The sequence below is a fragment of the Poecilia mexicana genome, unplaced genomic scaffold (genome assembly GCF_051168715.1).
Source record: "Poecilia mexicana isolate PSO_F unplaced genomic scaffold, ASM5116871v1 scaffold_8, whole genome shotgun sequence".
NCBI lineage: Eukaryota > Metazoa > Chordata > Actinopteri > Cyprinodontiformes > Poeciliidae > Poecilia > Poecilia mexicana.
Window position 1 is genome coordinate 12,606,441 of NW_028263377.1, and position 21,521 is coordinate 12,627,961.

A 21,521-nucleotide genomic window follows, 5' to 3' on the forward strand; every position below is an offset into this window, starting at 1 on the left:
CACAATGTTCTCCAAAACCCATTCCATATTGTCTCTCCCTCTCTCTCTCTCTATCTCTTTCTCTCTCTCTCTCTTTTGTTTTAGATAACATTTGCCTTGAATTATCACCGTTTTCAATCCATGCATGCATATATTTGTATTGTGAAAATGAGCACAATGTTCGGTTGCAGAACGATGCGCTTGCAAAGGAAAGAGCACGCAGATGAAAGCATCTGACATACATCAAGACACACTTCTAATGGCTTTTATTAACCTGGTCCCTCAGTACTCTACGTGGAATCTCTAATGTTCACCTCTTTGCAGCCAGTGCCTTCCTCTGATATATTTCTCCCACCATCTACCCTCCTAAACCTCCACCACTTACTGCCACGCCTCTGCTTATTTTCTACAGTCTCCTTCATTTCTTTGTTCCATTTTTACCCCCCCACTTTCCCCCCCGGCTCGCTCTTGCATTTGTGCATTTCTCCATCATCTCCCTACTTTCTTTCATCCAGCGCGCCCATCAATCATTTCGCCATCTCTGTTTAATATCGAATGAGACAGAGAAAGGAAAATGGAATGGTGCCGCGTCAGCAAACGCACAAGAACACAAACGCCATGACCATATGAGGAGTAAGGAAAAAAAACAAAACAAAAAGAAAAACGGGAAGAGGAGAGGAAAAATATATGGATGGTAAAAAATGAGAGAGAGAGAGAGAGAGTGAAAAAGAAGAAGAAGGAGGGGGAAAAAAGGAGAAGGATAAAGAAATTGTCCTGTGGGCACAGACATGGTTGAAAAGAATGAGTGATGATGAATAAAAGAGAGAGAAAGAAGGGCGGACCTAGAGAAGGGAAGAGATGAAGAGCACATTGGAGCTGAATGAGGAATAAAGCAAGAGAATTACACAGGGGTGTGATAAGATTGCAGTATTTTCTTCTGCCGAGTCGTGTGTATACTCTGCCATAAGTAGGTTATACACACACACATACACGCACTGTGTAAATTTATATACTGAAGGTGGAGTCAAATCTAAATGTGGGGTTCGGAGAAGCAGAGTGGTTTAAAGGTATTCATTTCACATAACTATTTATGAAATTGTGATCCACTTGAAATGAACATAGGAAAATCTATTAACTGGATTTTGTCGCATTTGCATAATGCCTGGTGAAGAAACTCAAAGAATAAAAATATCAAAATTCAAAACAGTCTGCTGGGAACTGAAGGCACAAATTCACCTCAACTAAAAATGTGTCCATCTGAGTTCATTCCACTCTTCATTTCCAACATCCTTTTTTTTTCTTCACTCACTGGAGAATGAAATCTGACTACATGCTTTGTTTGTGGTAGTTAGCAATACATTTTAAACAAAGATGCCCGAGGACCAAACCTAATTTTGAACATTTCAAAGGTGCCCTCTGAAATAGTGACACCAGTTCTTAAGGCTGACCAAGACATTCGTTTTGGGCGGTTAGCCCTAAAAAGACATTAGGAGAGTCGACAAATAAAAGACACAAAAAAAGAAAATTCAGGCATCAAAAACTACTAAGCAGACTGAAACTATCTAACAGCCATTTGATTTTAGAAAAAGGTCAAAAATCCATCAAAGATCCTGACAATCGTTTATTGAAGGCCAAGTTTTGGAAATAATCTTTTTGGTGCAAAAATGGAAATTTATCTCGAGCTATTTTGTTTGGGAGGTTTGCTTGCCATCTTTTTGTTACAAGCACACAGGCCTTATTGCAAAGAGAAATGCAATTATATGTAATAGTTATATACATAAGGAATAAACTGGCATGTTTAGAGAATCAAAAATGACGTAAGTTGAATCAAAATGATGCCTTTGATTTAAAGTGATCAATGGCATTATTGTGTCGTGAATGTCATGAACATTGTCACGAAACAAGTCTAGAATGTTTTCACATACATTGTAAATTAAGAAAAACATTTTTACCAAAACTGCCTTGAATTAAAGGATGTATGAAAAAAATAAAAAAATTACAACAAAAATCCTAAAATAAAAAATACTCATCTTCAAAGGTTTTGTGATGTTCTCAGGACACAAAGGTAGGAAAAAATGCAGATCTTATAAATGTGCGCCCCCCCTCCCTTCTTTCATTTACGAGACTTAATTTAAATCTCTAATTCCTTTCCTCTCCGTTCTTCCCACTCCCTCCTCTGTGCCCTGTTACATTATGGAGCAGTGGCAGAGCAGCTCAAATAATTACTCTACGTTCTTGTCACTTCTGCCTAAGAAGCTCAGATTTGATCAGATGAATGGGATTAAGCAGTGTGGTTGAAACCCAGCTAATTATTTTGATAATCTGAAGCTGCAGAGATAAGAGGCGAAGTGGTGGAAGTGCTTCGTTTTGCTCTTGTAAGACGAAATTTGAATAGATTTTCATGGCTTCACTCAAAGCCTTGTTTCAGATTTCCGATTACCCTGTAGTGCAGCACTATTCATGGTTGTTAGGTGCTGTTTTTTTGTTTGTTTGTTTGTTTTAAAAAACATCTAGTTGCAATAGATATAAAAAAAAAAGGCTGTGCTTTCCTCATGAAACATTTGCATCTGCAAGTAAAAGTGATGAATTTAGTGGGAGACCAACACAGAGAGATGCAAAGAATAGACAATGTTTTAAAATCACCGTTCGATGTCTGGATACGGAAATAGTTTGGCACAACTGCAAACCTACCGAGATGTGACAGTCAATCTAAACTAAGGCAAAGATTGCATTAGTCAAATAAGCAAACGAGAGGGCCATGATAACTCTGGAAAAGCTGCAGATATCAATGGTTCAGGTGGGAGAATCAATTGAAAAGACTACTATTAGCCACATACTCTACAAATCTGGTATTTATTGGCTATAAAGAAAAGAGCCATTGTTGAAAGGACATGATAAAAAGGTCTTTTTTGCAGATTGTCAAAAGCCTTAGTCTATGGGTAGAAGAAAACCAACAATACACACAAACATACAATCACAACCTAGAAATGTGCAAGAATCAAGCTGAGGAGAAGACTTTTTTTCATCAGACTCAGGGAAGTTGGGAAGTATTGACGGGGAGATGGACGGTTGCTGGAGGCAGCAAAAGAGTTCACTTTCTTGGAGGACAAAGACCCTAAACATACATTTAGAGCTTCACTAGTCAACCTCCAAATTGGTAGAGACATAACCCAAAATACTCCAAGTAAGGTGTTACAACTTTGGTTTTCATTATTTCTACAATATTTACTTCAATACTTCAATTTACTTCTTATCGTTTGTGCTTTGGACATGTTTCCTTCGATTAGTGTTCTCTTTCCATTTATCATTTAAGTTACTTTCAGGCCTTTTATATCTCCCTTTTCTAGCTTCCTCCTCCCCTCAGCCTGACTCCCTACACAGCTGTTGTTCATCTCCTCACTTCCCTCTGCCTGCCTTCTCTCTCGGCTGCACACTATTGCTTCCTGATTAGTCCCTCTGGTTCCTATGTCACGCTCCAGCCCTTCCTCTGTGTATATATATAGCTCCCTTTCTTCGTTGTTTTCCACTGACTCCTTCCATGGAATCACCTGCTACTGTTACCCTTATTATCTCCCTGTTAATCCTCTGTTCTTCTCCCTGATTGCCTTTGTAGCATGTTGGATGCTCCTCTGTTTACATTTTCTTAAAAAAATATATATTGTTCTGCACTGCAAGTGTCCTGCATTTGGATCTTGCTTAAAGCCAAACATAAAAACTGCAGTTTTAAATCTGTTCTATAAGGCATAAACTAACTGGGGTTTATATATAGCAAGTTGGCTTTTCCTTCATGCTATCCAATTATACACTATCTTGCATTTGCATATCACATATAACAACGAGAGAAAATGTAAAAAAGTTTATAAATACTTTCTGCAAGGCCACGAGCAGGGCTAATTTGGTCCAATAAGCTTTCAAATTTATAGACTGAACAGTCACTTTTGCCCTTTAAAAAGCCCATATGCTGACAAAATCATGATTTCAAAATGGTAGCTCATAAACTATCATGGTGGCTCTCTCTACTTCCTACACAAAGGCTATTGTCTCTCCCTCGCCCTGCCACCAGCCCTCCCTCATCACCCACATATAGCCGAGCTGTCACTTTCTACAAGATGCTGACAGTGGCGTGTGCAGGAGGGAGTGTGTGTGTGTGTGCGTGTGTGTGTGTGTGCCCGGGCAGCATGTGACATTTTTTCACATAAGCTGTATGTTCAGGGAACGTAAGCACTGTGTTAATGTGAACTGTGCTCGTATATACTTGACAGTACAGGCTTATTTAAACGCCACTTACTCCCTTTTTTTTCACTGCTGACGTGTATTTGTATGTTGAGTGAGCAGAGTTGAGTTTGAGAGCATGCCAGCACGCCCTGCAGGTAGAGTGGAGGCCTCCAAAGGCGTATGTCTACTAACAGCTGCAACACGTGACCAAGAGGGAAAAAAAAACAAAAAAAAAACATGAGCATAAATAAAAGAAAAAAAAATCAATCCATCACAGACGCTCTCCCTCTATTTTCTCCCTCTCCACGTATCCGAATCCCAAAAATAGATCTCTTGAGCGTCACTGTGCCCCTCTCTCTCTCACACACACGCGCGCGCGCAAATTCGCAGACACACACACACACACACACACTGGTCCGAACTCGACTGGAACTGAATAATTCAGCAGAGTTAGAGCACAGAGCTCAGAGAAACAGAGAACAGAGAAGAATCATGAAAGGAAGAAGATCTGGGCTTGGGGGGAAAAAAAGGAAACATTTACAATAAAGTGTTTAGTTTAAAATGAAAATGAACGACTAGAAGAACAGAGTCTTTACTGTGCTCTCTACAGGTAAAAGTTTCTAATTTCGCTGACTGTATCTGGTATTTCCTCTCAGTGCAGCATTTCAAATATATGCCTGAAATGATGTAGTGATGCAGAGACTGATCAAATCAAGTGGATCAAATAAACTAAATGTTGTGTAAAACATCTGCACACATGAGATCTGACCGCAGCGGACAGCAACTGACACCCAGATTGCTATCACAATGCACAGCTAATTTTAACTCCAATTTAATATTTGCCTAACTGATTTTTTTTTTTTTTTTACCTATTATATCTAACGCTACCACAATGATTCTAGAAAGGAGAAAGGCTCACACTGTAATCATCGCATTTTAGATTCGCATGCAGCACATGCTAAGACCATGACCAGATTTGCGACAGTTTTCAGCTTGAGCAGCCATGACCGGCGACACAGCTGGTCATGTTTGTACGTTTGCCGCGGTCAAATTTGTTCACATGAACGGCCAGGTGGTGCGGATCATGCGCTTGGTGTCAAAGCCGCGATGAAAAACATACTGGATGAACGTGCCAAACCTCGTAAATACCATGAGGAGCGTTTACTGTCACCAACTGCAACCGTCCTGATAAGCAGAATAGAAATCTGATATTTACAAACCACTGAAACTAAACTAAGTGAGATTTTAAGAAACACTTACGTTACCAAAATGCCTTCAGCTCTCACTCGGAAACTATTATCTAAATAAGTTATGACCACTGAAGGCAGTAAAATCTCAACTGATTGGCTAAGTAAAACAGCAAATTAGATGCTCAAAAACTGTACAGCTTTGTTTCTTATATCCAGCTCTTCTGTGCACTGGAAAAGTGTTTTGCATTATGTCTGATCACAACCATAAGCTTCAAAGTATTTTACGGGGATTTAATATGAAAGAACAACACACGGTGGCAAGAAATTATCCAGACGATAGAAAATGACACAAGTCTGAAAGGTATGGCTTTGTATATTCAGACCCTAAATACGATGAAGAGCAACCCACAGTGTCCAGTTGAGTGTCATTTTATTTCAGCAGAACTGAGACGTTAAAGGCTTCTGAGTAAATAAACAGCGTTGTGATGACCAAGGTACACACCCAGCAGGGAGGGCAGGTAATAAAACAATATCCCAAGCTTCGATCAATCTCAAGCAGCAGTGCCCAGTCCAACATCGGGGAAATGGAAACAACATGTTCTTACTACAACCTCAACAAGACTTGGCCATGCACCAAAACAGATAGACGGGGCAAGCAGAGCATAAATCACGAGACGCTGCCAAGAGGCCTACAGTAGCGAGTCGCCCCTCAAGTGGGAGGATCCATCGATGAGACAAGTATTAATTGTGGAAGAGTGGCACGAAGACACCGGGTGCTGAAATAAAAGCAGAGAGACGTCCTCTTTTCAGTTTGCTTCATCACATGCAGGGGACTCAGTGGATATGTGGAAGAACCTGGCTGTTTCCCATAACACCAACATCAAGCTTTTACAGCTACGCAACGCATCATGTGTGGTAAGACACACATAACCCTGAACGCACCGTCACCTGTGTAAAAAATAGCTCTTGGATATTCTATGCTGAATACAAATGCGCATCTCGCTTTTTCTTTTTTTTCTTTTTTTTTTTATAAAATAGTTTGAAAACAATGTATTGTTTTGCTTTCACTTTGCAATTATGAGCTACTTTGTGTTGACTTGTGGTTGTAATGCAATAAAATGTGGAAATGTTCCAGAGGTACCAGCATGTAGTGGGAATGAGGTTTTTGCTTAAACCCCCATAATCTAATAATTTTCAAAACATGTTTTAAGACACTGAGGATGAAAGCTTTTGCAAATATTATGTAACAAAGAAATGAGTATTCTGAAAGTTTAGAATTTATTGTTTTTGTGTGCAACTGAGATTGTGCCTAGGGGCTAAGGATGTGGATCAACTCACACATTTATTACCAGACAGCCAAAGTTACAAGGTAGGCAGATTGTGCCCAAAGGACACACAGACAGAACAAGAAGTGTTGCATGTGTGCCAACAGACTCATGCACCTAGCAACATTTCTGAAAACAAATTAAAAATTGCTAAACTACACTAGCAACCGTCAGAATGTTCTGCAAAATATTCCCCCAAAACATCGAGACTAATGTTTTAAAGTAACATCATAGAAGTCAAATAGACTCAATTCTATATAGTAACAGAAGTGCCGTCTTGGAGAGCTGGAAGAGAATGATAAATCATATTTGAGTGAAAGGGGGGGAAAAAAGAGGCTGTGAAACATGAGAAATGACAAAACCTCACTTCATATCCATCAAAAAGAATGTCAGCAAAAGAGAGAAGAAGAAAGGCAAGCAAAAGGGTGGAAGTTTCCTAAAGTTAGCCCTTACAGTTTGATTGTATATCATTATATTAGTCTGAGCTAATGGACATTTTGGAATAAAATAAACACATCTTCCATTAAAGGATTTAATTTGTGGCAATGCAATGCAGGTTAAACATCCCAGAATGTCCTTTCAAGTAAAAAAAATAATAAAACAACATCTTAAGTACAACTTTCACAACTTTGTTTAATTTATACACAATTAATTAATTGTCTGCCCTCTCAATAATGTTTGTCTTCCAAACTGTTCTTTTTCTGTTTCTGTTCTGAAATAGCCCCTTTGCTTTATGGACCAAAGTTTCCAAAGGCAGTAGTCACCTTGTTGCATCCAATTAAAATCCTTCACCTTCATGTGAGACTGACTCATTCAAATGCCAAACTTTTACTTTGCAACATTTGGCCAAGAGCCTCGTGCAAAACGGACAACTAAAAATAGCTGCTGCTAGCCAATACAGTCTTGGGACTGTGCCAAAAGGTTTTGGTGTTTTCCATCAGAAGGATGAATGTCAATTTAGTTGCCTGTTCTTTTGTGCAGCCGGGATCTGGTTGGGGTTGGCACTGGCAGAACAATGCCCATACATGACCCAGACTACCAATAAATACTGTCTCAATGATCAAATCTCAGCACATCACTGCTTAAATATGAGCCACATATTAAGGTTGCATTCATGTTTGCTGGCTATTATTTGAAACCCTAACACTATTAACCAGTTGCTTTGATGGTTTCTATTCTGCTTTAGTCAGATTGGTTGATTACAAACGTCATAAAACAATAAAATCAAATAGAACTGTATAGTGTAACTTTAACATGTTTAAGTATTCTCCAACTAAAGCCTAAAATACATTAGACTTTTGCACACTTGTGTCACTGTTCACTTAAGATGGGATCATAGTTAGGCATGAAAACTAAGCTGAGATGTAATTTAAATTGTTTTAATTATTTAAAAGCAGTGAGGGGCCACCACATGGCTCAGTGGGAGGGTAAGCGCACCACAAGACGAGGCTAAAGTCCTCAACAGAGTGGTCACCGGTTCGATCCCCAGGTCTGGTCCATTTACTGCATTTCTTCCTCCTTCTCTCTCTGCCCTTTTTCCTCTCAAGTCACTATTGAATTTCTGCCACAACAATAAATAAAAATATAACAAACAACTAGGTGTGGACCATTTACCAAGGTTTGGAAAAATCCAGATTTTAAAGCTGCAAACAGTCGTGAATAATTTTTGCCAAAACGGCCAAACACTTCAACATCAGTTTAATCACACAACAGGACATCTTTCCAAAAATTAAGGTCTTATTCCACGAATGCTTTCATAACGTAATATTTGGGGTTTTTTTATTGACCTTATGGCTTAATATTAAAATCAAGTTACCAAGTAAACAACATAGATAAAGCCATTTTAATTTAATCAATGTTTTGTTATTTCATCTGCCGTAGTAATAATTGCTGATTTTTTTTATTTTAATTAAAAGCTATTACACGTTAGTACGTTTTTCTTCAGCTCTTGTCTGAACACCAGAATCCTGTGAAAAGCCTGCTCTCAAGCATTTATTTACACTGAAAAAAGGCTAAAGAATTGGAATGAGAAGGTGGAGATTCCACCTTTTTTTTTTTTTTTTTCTATTTTCTCTGTCAACAGGACTTGTTTCAAGCCACACTTGTTACGTCCAAGCCGGTTCAAAGACAAGCAACAGCACTCGGACGTATTTAGACTGACGAGAAACAGAAGACACCATGCGAGCCGTCCGGCGAAAAACGAGCAGGGGAAAAAGACAAGAAAAGACTGCATGAAAGAACACAGATGAATACAAGACAACTTCTACAAACAGAAGTCAAGTATCCTACATAATCAGCTGACAAAAGCAAGTTAGAGAACAGCAAATGAATAATTTAGATCCTGCAGTGAATGTAGATCACCACCTAAAACTACACTGGTCCCTTTCTCCTTTCCTGCTTCTTGACTCATTTGTGCATCTCTCGTTCCCCTTTTGTCGCTCGGATTGTCCTGATGACTTTAATTAAATTATGACTGGCACAATGTCTGCGGCTGATAAAAGGGCAATGCCAATATTTCAGAATATTACCTTCTTCTAATATTGTGCAGAGTTAGTTATGAGTTTAGACTGCATGATTGCTTGTCCATTTATAAAAATAGAATATGTATTCCTATGACAGACCTAGAATTATAATAGCCTAACTATGCTCTTTAGTAAGCATTGTCCAGTTGTTCATATTACTAAAGAGAGACTAGGAAACAGAGCTTGCTCATTAATTAACAATATGCATGTTTGTTTTATATTACGTTGTTGAATGTCCATACAAATTAAAAGCTGGTGGGCAGATAAGCAACACGCCTGTCCTAATTGAGGAAGGAAATCGGGCTACAAAAAGAAACACGCACACAAGAAAGAGTAAGTCGCAACAATCATCTTACCATGCACAAACAGGCATGGTAAGAGTTGGATCTGACAAGAAGTGAGGAAACAAAAAACTAAGCAATGTGAATGCTGTGAAAGGAGAACAGGTGAGTGGGTTTACTGATAAATAAAAAAATAAAAAAAAAAACTACAAGAGTCAAATGTACAGAGCCACCTGAAGGAAACGTTGGGGAATTTTAAGGGAATGAAAGAATAAAGAACAACACAGGAGAAATCTAATGGCAGAACATCAAATCTAAAATCCTGACATTATGCCACTGTTATAAAAATTTAAATTGATGGGCAAACATGTCATTTTCATATTGTCATAAATTTGTTTGGTAGGATAGTTCTTGCTTTACTTTGCTTTTGATGAAATTTCATACCATAGCACAACATCTCCTGTGTTTTCCATATTAATATATAGACCTACTGTCATATGCTCTCTTTATGTGACAACGGCAGAGCATCGCAAGAGCAATAATACTTCTTGAGCTTCATTACATTCTGCTACACTGAGGCCACAATCCTCCATGTATTATGTTTGTGACTCTTGCCAGATTTCTGAGTCAATACTGTGCAGAACTGTCTTTCTTTGCAGTCACAGCTACACATATTTCAGGTTGTCTCTACCAGCTGCTTTCCACATCTGGGGCCTGAATCGTTGTCCTTTCTCTCTTGAACATTGATTAAGTGCATCTGTGAACTCTTATTTTCAAGTCTTGCTAAAGGTTGTGAGTCGGATGAGGTCTGGAATTTGACTCGTATTAAATCCAAACAATTCAATTGAACTTATGACCTGGTCTCAAGTCTGCTGCAACCCCTAAGAAACTTTATTCCAGTTACTGTGTGAATTTAGCTCTTCTCATCTTTCCATTAGTCATGGAAAGATGGTTAATGGATGCTGCTTTTGGTAAATTGTAATTAGAAATTCTGATAGCTTAGTTTTACCCATGACTTTTTTCTTGCTACTTTTATTCAGTAATTGTGTGACTCCTAAAATACGTTTAGTAACACTAGATTTTATTGAAGGGTAAATGAGGCTGAATACAAATCCATCATATTTTGTCTACCACATCTATCTCAAACATAACCTCATAGTATGTTAAACTTTGTGGTTGTAACATGGTAAAATGTGATAAAATTCAAGTTAAATAAATATGTTAAGTTCACTGGCTCTGCTTGATGCTTCTTTGGAAATAAGCATATTGGTGCAAGACAACAACTGTATTGCATTAGTCTTATATTTGGTATTATAAAAAAAAACTAACATGGAAAAACGAAGAAGGGAGTTTTTGCATGTCTTTTGTATCTTTTTGTTTCAGACTTGTTTGTTTTGTAAATGTGCAACACTGGTTTACTGCATGATGCCGTGACCCTTGATCTTCTGAACGAGTCGTAGGTCAGGTCAGAGAGAAGCAGCAGGAAAACAATAGCAATGAAAACAAATAGTTTTGAATATGATGAGATAAACATACTCAGCTGAAAACACGTATCCAGTAATACTTAATAAATTACAATATTTATCATTTGCCAGAATAAAAGAACCTTTTGAAAACCTAAGCAGGTTTCAAACATTTTTTTTTATTAAGGCTACATTTCTGTAGTGTTTTTTTTTATACACTTGATATAATTTTCAAATATTAAATGTCATTTTGTTGTTAAAGGTAAGCAGAAAACCATCATAGCTAACATAAATAAAAGCTTTCAAACATCAATCTGCAAGTAATTAATCTATGTAATGTGCTTCACTTAGTGATGAGGTTCCTGAAATAAATTGACTTTTTCAGGAATAATCAAATTTATTGAATGGATCTGTAGTCTAAAAAAAACCTCTGAAAGACCTTCGGAAGCCTGTAAAAATATTACTTAAGATCACTTGCAAAGACAATTTGAAGTATTAAGACAGTAATATAAAGATGTGAGGTTGGTTCAAGACATTTTGCTCAGTACTGTATTTCAAGCGGAGCTCGTTGTTGCTATAGATAGAACATATATTGACTTCCTCTCCATTTACAGCATCAGGAGGAAAAAGCACTTAAGAGCATGCGGATGATGCAGACGCCATATGGTCATAATGCAGCGTGACCGCATGCGTATGTGCACAGGACAGCAGGTGTAACTGGATCCCAATTTTGAACTTTTGGGAAACTTAATAGTTATATACAGTGAGGAAAAACAAAAGCTTTTTGTTCCCCTCAGCACCAGCGAGCAAAATATCCAATATTTTATATTACACTTCAGACTATTTGGTTTTAACTTCCAATCTTTATAGCGTGGCATGAGTTTTGAGCAGATGAGGATTTGATGGTACAGTAGATTTGTGTATCAATACAGTGGTCAACAACATATTTGACTCCGATTATGTTTGGTGACTCTTCAGGCACAGTGGTGTGATGCAATGAAAAAAGCAAGTAAGAATAAAGAAAATGCCTGTCACGTGCGTCATTTTGTTTCTATTGCAAAAATGTCAACTAGAAACAATGAATATTTAAAATGAACAGATTTAAGCCATTTTAATGCAAAATATTGTTAAATTACCTACATACTACACAAACTGCTATTTTCAAATATTTTTTTTACAACATGCAACAGACACAATATCATGTTTCAGACTCCAAAGTAATATGTCATTGCTTATTTTAACATCTTGAAATTGCAGAATAATGCATCTGAATTCTGAATTTTGTTATTAAATAATGAAATATTCACCTTTGTAGCGTCAGTGTATTTTGTGACAGAGTTGCTCAGCCTTGGTGCTTGCCAGCAGAGTTGGGTAGTAACTAGTGACATTTACTCAATGATTTGGAAAGTTGTATTTTGTTATTTATAAGATATATTGTCATTTCGGTCCTTATAATACCAAAATTTCCACTTAACTTTATGTTTTGGTCCATCTGACTATGTAATTTTTAAATAATAAATTATAGACATTTGATCGGTTCCTCTGCACTTGGGTAGACTTTTTACCAAATAATAAATAAATAAATGGTCTGAAAAATGGTATGATGAGGACAAACGAGGAAGAAAAGATTTTAATTTAAATTCTCACAGTCCTAATCTTAACCCAGTTAGAGAGAAATATTCCAATTTACTTTTTCTGCACGGTTTTGTTGCATCATGCAACTGGAAAGAGACTTTCTAATGAGAAAATCTTGAGATAAGTGCTGTATTGAGAGAACTGTATGTTAACATTTTCTCTGTAATATTGCCAATTGACAGCTCCAAAGTATGAATAGTGACCATGTGACCATACCAATTCATTTTTACGCATCTGGTTGTCATTTGTTACAGTCACTGACCTCTAGGGGCTCTCTTCCTGAGAGCTCTCTCTCTCTTTGTGTTTCAGGTCTACCTGACTACCACAGGTAAAAGGTGTTGGAGCTCGTCAGCCACTCCATAAACACCTCCATGCCAAAGATGTCAGACCCTTTTTTTCCCCCTCTGGGCCTTGATCTGCAGTGATCTTGTCTGTCTGCTGACTGTTGTCTGTGGGGACTTCAGTGATCTTGCTGTGAGCAACATTGTGAGGAATTAAGTGTCTCACTCAAACAGTGTGTTTATATTCACAGTGGAAGCTGGTAGGGGTTATCTGACGTTTTTGTCGCAAAATGTTTTTCTCCTGATTGTGGTTAGCTAGTGAGTTCAGTTTTGTACCTTTTTTCAGTTCTCATCGAGAAAGTGGTTGTTTTATTTTTATTTTTTTTTAATTATAAGAGGGTGTTTTGTTTGTTGTTTGGGCCTTGGAGACCCTGAAGCTTAAAGCTTCCTTGTGTCTTTCTTCTCTTGTGATTGAGATTTTTCCATGAGTTGTAAAATAATGTTTTGCCTCTGACATCAACTTCTTAGTGATTACTGTTTTTGTGTTAGACCCAGTGCCGTTGTCTTGCGTTATGGGAGGTTATAACATCATCCAATCAAGCACTTGCAAATCTTGCGGTATAGAAAACGTATAGAGTTGCATTCGTCTTTATCTTACTGGATAATTGGTTGATTTAACATAATGTGAACTCTACTGTAAAGATTCTTTGAAGCTGCAATAAAACTTGTCTTTATGGTATTGACCACGGCGCATTGCAAAAGGTCTAAAATGGCTTGCGATAGTAAAATCTAAATGGTTCTTCAAATTTCACCATGAAAACTTAACTCTATATTTAAATGCTTTTTATGCCATCAAAACAACTTCACAAGCACAAAAGCCCCTGGAGACCAATTGAACCTTGAGTGAGATATTCTTCGAAACACGTTAAAGGGGAAAACATCGAGTTCTGCAGCTGCAGTCTCATTTTTGTGAAGCCACTATTGTGTATTGAATATTAAGAACATAATACAATCACTGAAAGTACCAGAGGGACAAAAGAATAAGAAGCCATGCTTATCTCCCAAAAATTTACTCCATAAAATAAATACAATTATAAAGAAAATCAAAATTACTGCAAAGAAATGCAGTACCTGACATTTCGTAGCTTGAAATCCAACAGAGGTTATTCTTTAAAGTGAATACAAACTCATCTACTTTTGTATCCTATAGGTACAACAAAGTTAATACTGATAAAAGCTTTCAAAACTCTGGTGACAGAGTTCAGAATGTTTTGTTGGATTACACCGTTTGAAGATAGAGCATCATACACTGAATGAATTCAACAGAGACTATGTTTAATCTGTCCAAGTGAACTGTACAATGACCATTTTATGCTGGAGTTCTTTGACTAACTTCTTTTTCCACCAACACGTCTGCCACTTAGTGTTGGTTCGAAGGCTCTTTAGTTCTGCATTTTGCCAGAAGAGACCAATGCAGTGCAGTTATGTCATGGCTCAGGCGTCGGCACAATCATTACTACAATTTCCCTTCTTGCCATTAACCAATGTGGGGGGAAAGAAAATGCAAAAGGTGCACACTGATAATATCAACATGAAAACCTTCACTTTACTTGCTGCCTTTAGCATGAATTGTGTATGAAAACTCAAATGTAGGAGGTTGATGGGAAGAATTCCCCGCCACTTGCAAAACAGAGTCATGCAGGCAGTTTGGAAATTATGACATTACTTCAGTGATGCCTGCATCTTGGCCGATTAAGAGCAGAAAGCCTCAAAATGTGTGTGTGTGGGGGGATAAAAACTCCAGTCACGATTTAATGCTGGGGTTAATACACCATACAGACTGCTACCTGCTATGTCTCCTGCACATCCTATCTATAAAGACACCTGCATCACGCTGATAGGAGTGTGTGTACAGCAAGGACACACTCACCCAAACACACGTTCACACCAATATTGTGCTTTTTTTGGCCTCCCCCTCGCCTCCCCTCCAACTCCACTTCCTCTCGCCACTTTCTCTGTACTAGGCATCGGGCCTGCTGCACATGCTGACATCAGCAACCAGCGGCGGCCCCTAGACACCCCCCCAAACCTCCCACCCTTATCACACGCTCACACTACATACACCTCTCACAGACAGGTATATCAAGCAAATCCTGCGATACTTTGACATGAAATTAAAAGGAATAAGTGATTGATGGGGATCAACAGCCTCCCGCTCTCCACTTAATTACCTGAAAATGGCATAGTCAGCATTTCTTCGGCCACCTCACATAGATAGTCCGGCTTGTTACACTTATATATATATATATATATATATATAGCTTACTTACTAGCTTACTATATTTGAAAACTTACCTACTGGCAAGACCTGTATCATGAATGTTTACTCACTGCACAACGCCTGAAAAAGGATATGGCCATTCGGTGATCTTTTTGGCGTATTTTCTCACGAAGTTATCCTCGCTGAAAATGAACAGCGAGCGATTGACAGTGAAGCAGTTCTGGCGTACCGGGATGGGGTTATAGAGGGCCATTGTGCGGGCTCTCTGCGCCATAGACTGCTTATACATTCTCTGGGCCCCGGGTCCTCCTGGTGGTCCGTGGCCGTGGCCGTGCCCATGGCCGTGGCCATGTCCGTGTGGCCCGCCTTGCCTGCTGCCGCCGCGGCCCCCGGGGCCCCCTCCACCACCGGGCCCCCCGCCGTACCTGCCCGGCATCTCGTCTCCGAACCGCGCCATTCAGCGGACACCGATCTTGGATGCCAATCTTCACGAAACAGCGGAAAAGGAGACCAATGCACAGCTGTGTGGCCACACCACATTACATCTCATCTGGATCCGAACGTCTCATATGCACAACGGGGGTTGCCTTGCGAGCTTGCCGATCAACACCTGCACCTCCCGGCTTCAGCAGACGAGGACGCCCATGTAAGCCTACGGCGTCTCCTTCCTCTGTGTGCCTCTTCCAACGGCCAACTGTGGGTGTGAGGAAATTAAATGTGTGGTCGGTTGGCTGACTGGTTGCACTGTAGGGTAGTGCTGTTGGGCGTCTCAATCTTAGTCCGATTTTATGTCCATAAAAAGTAGGATTTGCCTCCAAACATGGGCTCATGAGGAGACTATCGAGTTAAACATGAATGTTTCATGTTCTTCTGTATGGTTCATGCTTGGATCAGAGCGCACCAGATGTTCCCGCACCTTTCTGGACGCTTCAGTTCTTCACTCTTCATGTTAGAATTTGTGATAAAAACTCAGGTCCCAATAAATAAAGAGATTTTTAAAATAGATTTACGGACGTTCTCTCAATGTGTTCCAAATAATAATAAAAAAAAGGAATTGGCAAAAAAAAAAAAAAAAAGAAAAAAAAGGAGGGAGAGCCAGAATTATTTATTTATTTATTTTTGGAACATCCGCAATGTTTGATACAGCGTGTGGCAATAATGTGGCTCCCGTCGCCCTACAGCTGCTTTACGAGTGCGCTCTGACTAGCCTTGACACCAAGAAAAAATGTGACATTTGTCAATCTCAGACCTGATCGCATAATCCCATTCAGAGATAAGATGTTGGGGGGAAAAAATACCGTTTTCCTTTGGAGCCTCGCTGTCATTGATGTACATAAAAGTATTTTCTTCTTCATCAAACGAATTCAGAAGCATCCTCTCCTGTCCTCTTCGTTGCAACCACACTGTCCTCTTCTTCAATCCCTCACCTGCAGCGAGCATCCATCCAGAAGCGGAGGGAAAAGGACGGCGTCGTCAAAGACAAGGCTGTTCTTCGCTGCCTCACACCCTCTCATGATCTAGGTTCGGCCGATCGAGGAGGTGCCGAGAAAAATATCCCTCACCATCCCCACCCCGAACAGTCTTGGATCCGCACCGATGAGCCCAAATGTCCTGGAAGAGCTCTCTCTCTCTCTCTCCCTCTCTCTCTCTCTCTCTCTTTCACTGGAGAGGGCCTCCTTATCCAGCAGCCCTCAAGGGGAGAGGGAGATGGACAAACGGACGAACGAACGTATGGATGGATATTGAGACAGATCGATCTGTGTATGGACAGAAAGGAAACAGAAAGGGGAGGGGATCGTGTTTTTTTTTTTTTTCCCTCTGTAAATATCAAGCCGATTAAATGAAGCCGCAAGCAAAACCAGTTTGTCTAAACTGTGTTCTGCGGGTACGGCGCATGACGCACGCAACTTGCACACGTATGCCACGGGTGGACGCTTCGTTCTTCGTTCATAGCCTGTTTCTCCCCAGGTGCTTCTGGCTGCAGTATAGACGCGCCCATTCCACTTGAGCCACCCCAGTTATGCGTAAAATATTCAATTGATTTGAAGGGGGGAATGAGGTGTTACACATTTTATAATGTCCATATTAGGGTAAGCGTTATTATAAGCCAGATGCGCGTGTATGTGTGTGTGACTGACGTTGGCATCATGCAGTTCCTGCAAAAGACACAGCTGCAACCCGAGCTGACAATGACTGCGCGCACACGGGAGCGTGTAACAGAAAGAAGAAGACGACGACGAAGAAGAAGGGGGGGGGGGGGGGAGAAGCTGCGCGTCACAGTGCGAGCGCGCAAGTCTGCATGTGTTTGTTAGGGAAGGTGGAGGGGAGAGGCTATTCTTAGCAACAGACGTTTGGAAATTAATGGACGAAGAGAGCTCACTTCTCTCCCCTCCCTCCCTGAAAGTGAGTCGAGGATCTTCTTCCCTCACTCTCTCCTCTGCTCGAGGCTACTTTTTTTTTTCATCCCACCACCAAAACATTGGTGCTCGTTCCAAGGTGTGACCAGCAAGCACATGCTCTGCGCTAAAGCCGCAGTACTCTGCAAATGTTTTCAGATGCAACTCAGGGGAGCGTGAACTGGATAATAACACTAACATTTTGAAAAAAAAAAAATCAAATTTTTTGTTAAAGCTGACATTTTTTTTGGCATCAATCTTCTGGATATAAAGCGTGATGTCACTTGTCTCATACACCTTCTTTAAAGGGCTGTTGCCACGTTACGTGAAGCGTCAGCGGAGAGAAAGGCTGGACCTCACATCATCATCATCATTATCATCATCATAATCCTTTTTCTTTTTCTTCTTCTTCTTCATTACAGGACAAAAATGTATTACGAGACCTAATTGATTTGACTCCACAAATAGCCGCGTGTGTGTCCGTGTTTGCGCGCGTGCGCGCCTGTGTGAATGGGCAGTGATGTTGCATATCCAGATTTAAGGGTGACCCGAAGAGTCAGCTCTTCTCACCTATTGGACAGACTAACCTGGGGGAGGGAATAGCTTGCAATCGCGAGAGCCAATCGATAATAGCGCGACCTTAAACGGCCATTCGATATGTCAGGAAGAGGATCGTTTTGCCTCGTGTCCACTTAGAGAGGCTTTTGATTGTGAGGGGAGGCTGACCCCACCGCAAGGACAGAAAAAAACATGATTAGATAGATAGATAGATAGATAGATAGATAGATAGATAGATAGATAGATAGATAGATAGATAGATAGATAGATAGATAGATAGATAGATAGATAGATAGATAGATAGATAGATAGATAGATAGATAGATTCAGCACAACAGACAACTCAGACCCAATCAAGATATTTCAGCACCACGGACAGCAGCAAAAAGTCAATATTAACTAGACTACTGGTTTATTTTATATGGTTTCAAAACCAGTCCTACCATAAGGCACACGATGTCCATCGCTTCATATGCAAAAACCTCCATTTCAGACATGGATCACTGCAAAACCACCCTACCCTCTTAAAACCTCTGGGTACAAAACATTCAATATTTGTCACAATAAGAAAGGCTTGAGTTCCATGTGATTTTGGATTTGTTTTGTATTCTTGTAGATGCTTTTGTTTTGTTTTGCTAAATTCAGTTCAGTCCTTTAATCTTAATCCAACATTTCTCTTGTGATTTGAGTCTTTGGTTTTGAGCTTTCTATTTACTAGCTTCATTTCGATTACTTTACTTTCTCAAATCCCTTTGTTTTCCTTTTTTGATTATTCTGCCATTTTCTCTGTCTCCCTCCTCTGGTGTCATCCTCTTAAGTTCTCCCACAGCAGCAACCTGTTTGTTAATTAGAATCACCTGTTTTCCAAACCAGTAATTACTCTCCTCTGCTGATACCTCTACCAGCTCTTCCACTTAGTTGTCAGTTCCTCCTGGTATGTTCTTGTTATCCTCCATCCTCTGTTAGCCTCTGGTGTTTTGTCCTCTCTGGATAATAAATGAAATGTGCTCTAGTCAAAGCCAACCACTCAAACCAATTTAACCCACAATCTTTCATCCAACTGCTGTCACATATGAATCCAGCAATATGGAATATAAATGCAGACACAGATTAGTGGGCATGTTGGAGTTAAGTGTCTGGGCCCCGCAACATCCTAACCGACAAACAAAATAACTATAGATTTGGGTTACTTTGCCAACCCAATTAAATAGACTGATCCAGCTCTGTGATGATTTAGAACATCAATTTTGGGCTTTGAGTTTGACCAGAGCATAATTGTTTATGTTTTCAACCTCCAAAAAGTGACAAATGACCAATGCAGAGGATACTGAAATGGGTGAAAGGAATAACCAGAAACTAACCTGCGATGGATTGGGGACTTGTCCAGGATGTACATTGCCTGTTACCCAATGAGACAGGCACCAGCCCCCAAGTGACCCTGCAAGGATAAGAGGGTATAGATAATGGATGAATGGATCCTGTTGACTGAAGTCAAAGGCAAAAAGTTGTAATGAACCAAGGACAGTTCTGTAAAAAAAAAGAAAAAGAAACAAATTGTGACATTATGAAAAATTTATCAACACCTATAAATTCACAGTCGCTCAGTGGTAGTTGTTTTTCAGGTTGTAGGTTCAATTCCAGCTTCTTCTTGTCACACGTCTATTCGGTTATTTGTTTATTTAAGTCCCCATTATAAGTCCCCACATAGTTTGGGACGTCTTTACAAATAAGACCTTAAAACTACGGAGCCTGCCTGGTGATTTGGGAGACAAAAATCACGGCCACTGACTTAACAACTTGTGGGAACGACTTGTTCAATTCGTGGGCACGACTTAATATCTTATGGGGACAATTTATTTATTTCACTGGAATGACTTAATTATAACAATTCATGGCCACAAGTTTCTTTTTTCTTCACAGATTGGCTCCGTATAAAACACACAAACGAAATCAAAACACAAAAATATATGCCTCAACAATTTTAACAGTCGATGCAAAATCGTCGATGTTTCCCCTCGGCAAGGGATTTTGCCCTAAGTTCACACTGATCTGTGTGGTGTATAAATGTGAGAATGTTTGTGAAGAACTTTGAGTGGTTAGTATAACTGGAACTCTATCCGTCTACCTTGAACAAAACACAAATAAAATACAAAAATAAAAGAAGCAAGTTTAACAGAGAAGTACTGCATTCTTTATGTATCCTTTAAAGAGGTCCAAAATCTATTTTTTTTAATTTATTTTAACTTTTTAAATGTGATTTTATACCTCTATATAGATAGAAATCACAACTGTTAACACAGAAACTGCGTATCTCTGCGTACCAACAAATTGCTCCTGAATGTAAATTCTTACTGTTTGGACAATTTAACATGTCCTTTTTTGTTACTTTCCAGTAGAAATGTGTTAGCAAAAACATCCGAAAAGATGTGACGGGCGATCAACAGTAATGATGTTCACATAAATTAAACCAAAAAATGGAGATATGAGATTTTGCCGGACAGCCACAGTGCTGATGTGTTTTTTTCACTGTAAGGCGAGAACCTTAGATGAACAGTAGCATTTGAGGTTACAGGGAATAAAATATACCTGATAGTAAAGTGGGTGTGTTTCATTTAAGGTAGATGAGATCAACAAATGTGACATGAAGGGTTATAACTGCAGTGTAAAACGAATGCAGACTGTCACCAAAATCCCTCTTGCTGTTTAGAAAAAAAGATGAGCATTTTGCTAATACCTGGACAGTGCGTACTGGAACGCAGAAAAAAAACGTAGGGTGGATGAGATGTTTATTGTCTCAGTATCCATGCCTCTTTATGGCTCTGGAATAAATGGGTTTCATTTCTCTACACTGCACTTCACTCCACTTTTCCTGGTAGTGCCCTCATCCTTATATAATGGCATTGTAAATTACTTTATTACTGCACCCAGTCCTTTCACTAATACAATGTATCTACTGATGGCATATTTCCAAAATGACGTAGGGATAACTCCAGGTAATGTTTTAACTTCTCTTTGAAATCTTGAAACCGAGAAGAAAGCAGCCTGCATTCAAATGTTAAAAACTAATGGGCCATTTTTGCTCGGTCTGATGTAAAACGTAATTAACCTTTAATAACTTTCTTTAAAAAAAAAAAAAAAAAAAGGAGCACCAACTTTCAACGGCTTTATTTGAGAACATAAAATGTCATGTCACTGAAAATGATGGTTTCAACCCATTCATTGAGTCTGGAAGTAAAACAAATCTGCATAATTTTCTGTTGTTTTTTTTTTCTTTTTACCTGTCAGATGTTCACCTAATCTGAGGCTGAGAGGCTGCAGCTCTGAGGCGAGGGCCTAGAAAGGAGTGGCATGACTCAATGATTTATAAAGCTGAATAATTCAATGGCTGTATGCAT

General features: G+C 39.4%; 1 protein-coding gene across 3 annotated transcripts in view; it reads right to left on the reverse strand.

Moving 5' to 3' along the window:
- Positions 1–18,252, reverse strand: part of cacna1aa (calcium voltage-gated channel subunit alpha1 Aa) — a 94,423-nt gene extending 76,171 nt beyond the window's left edge. For all 3 annotated transcript variants that reach the window (XM_014997077.2, XM_014997060.2, XM_088008270.1), the window contains exon 1: positions 15,307–18,252. In XM_014997077.2, the coding sequence (XP_014852563.2) occupies positions 15,307–15,629 (323 nt within the window). In that variant the 5' untranslated portion in view covers positions 15,630–18,252. The remainder of the gene's footprint in view (positions 1–15,306) is intronic.
- Positions 18,253–21,521: the final 3,269 nt, after the last annotated feature.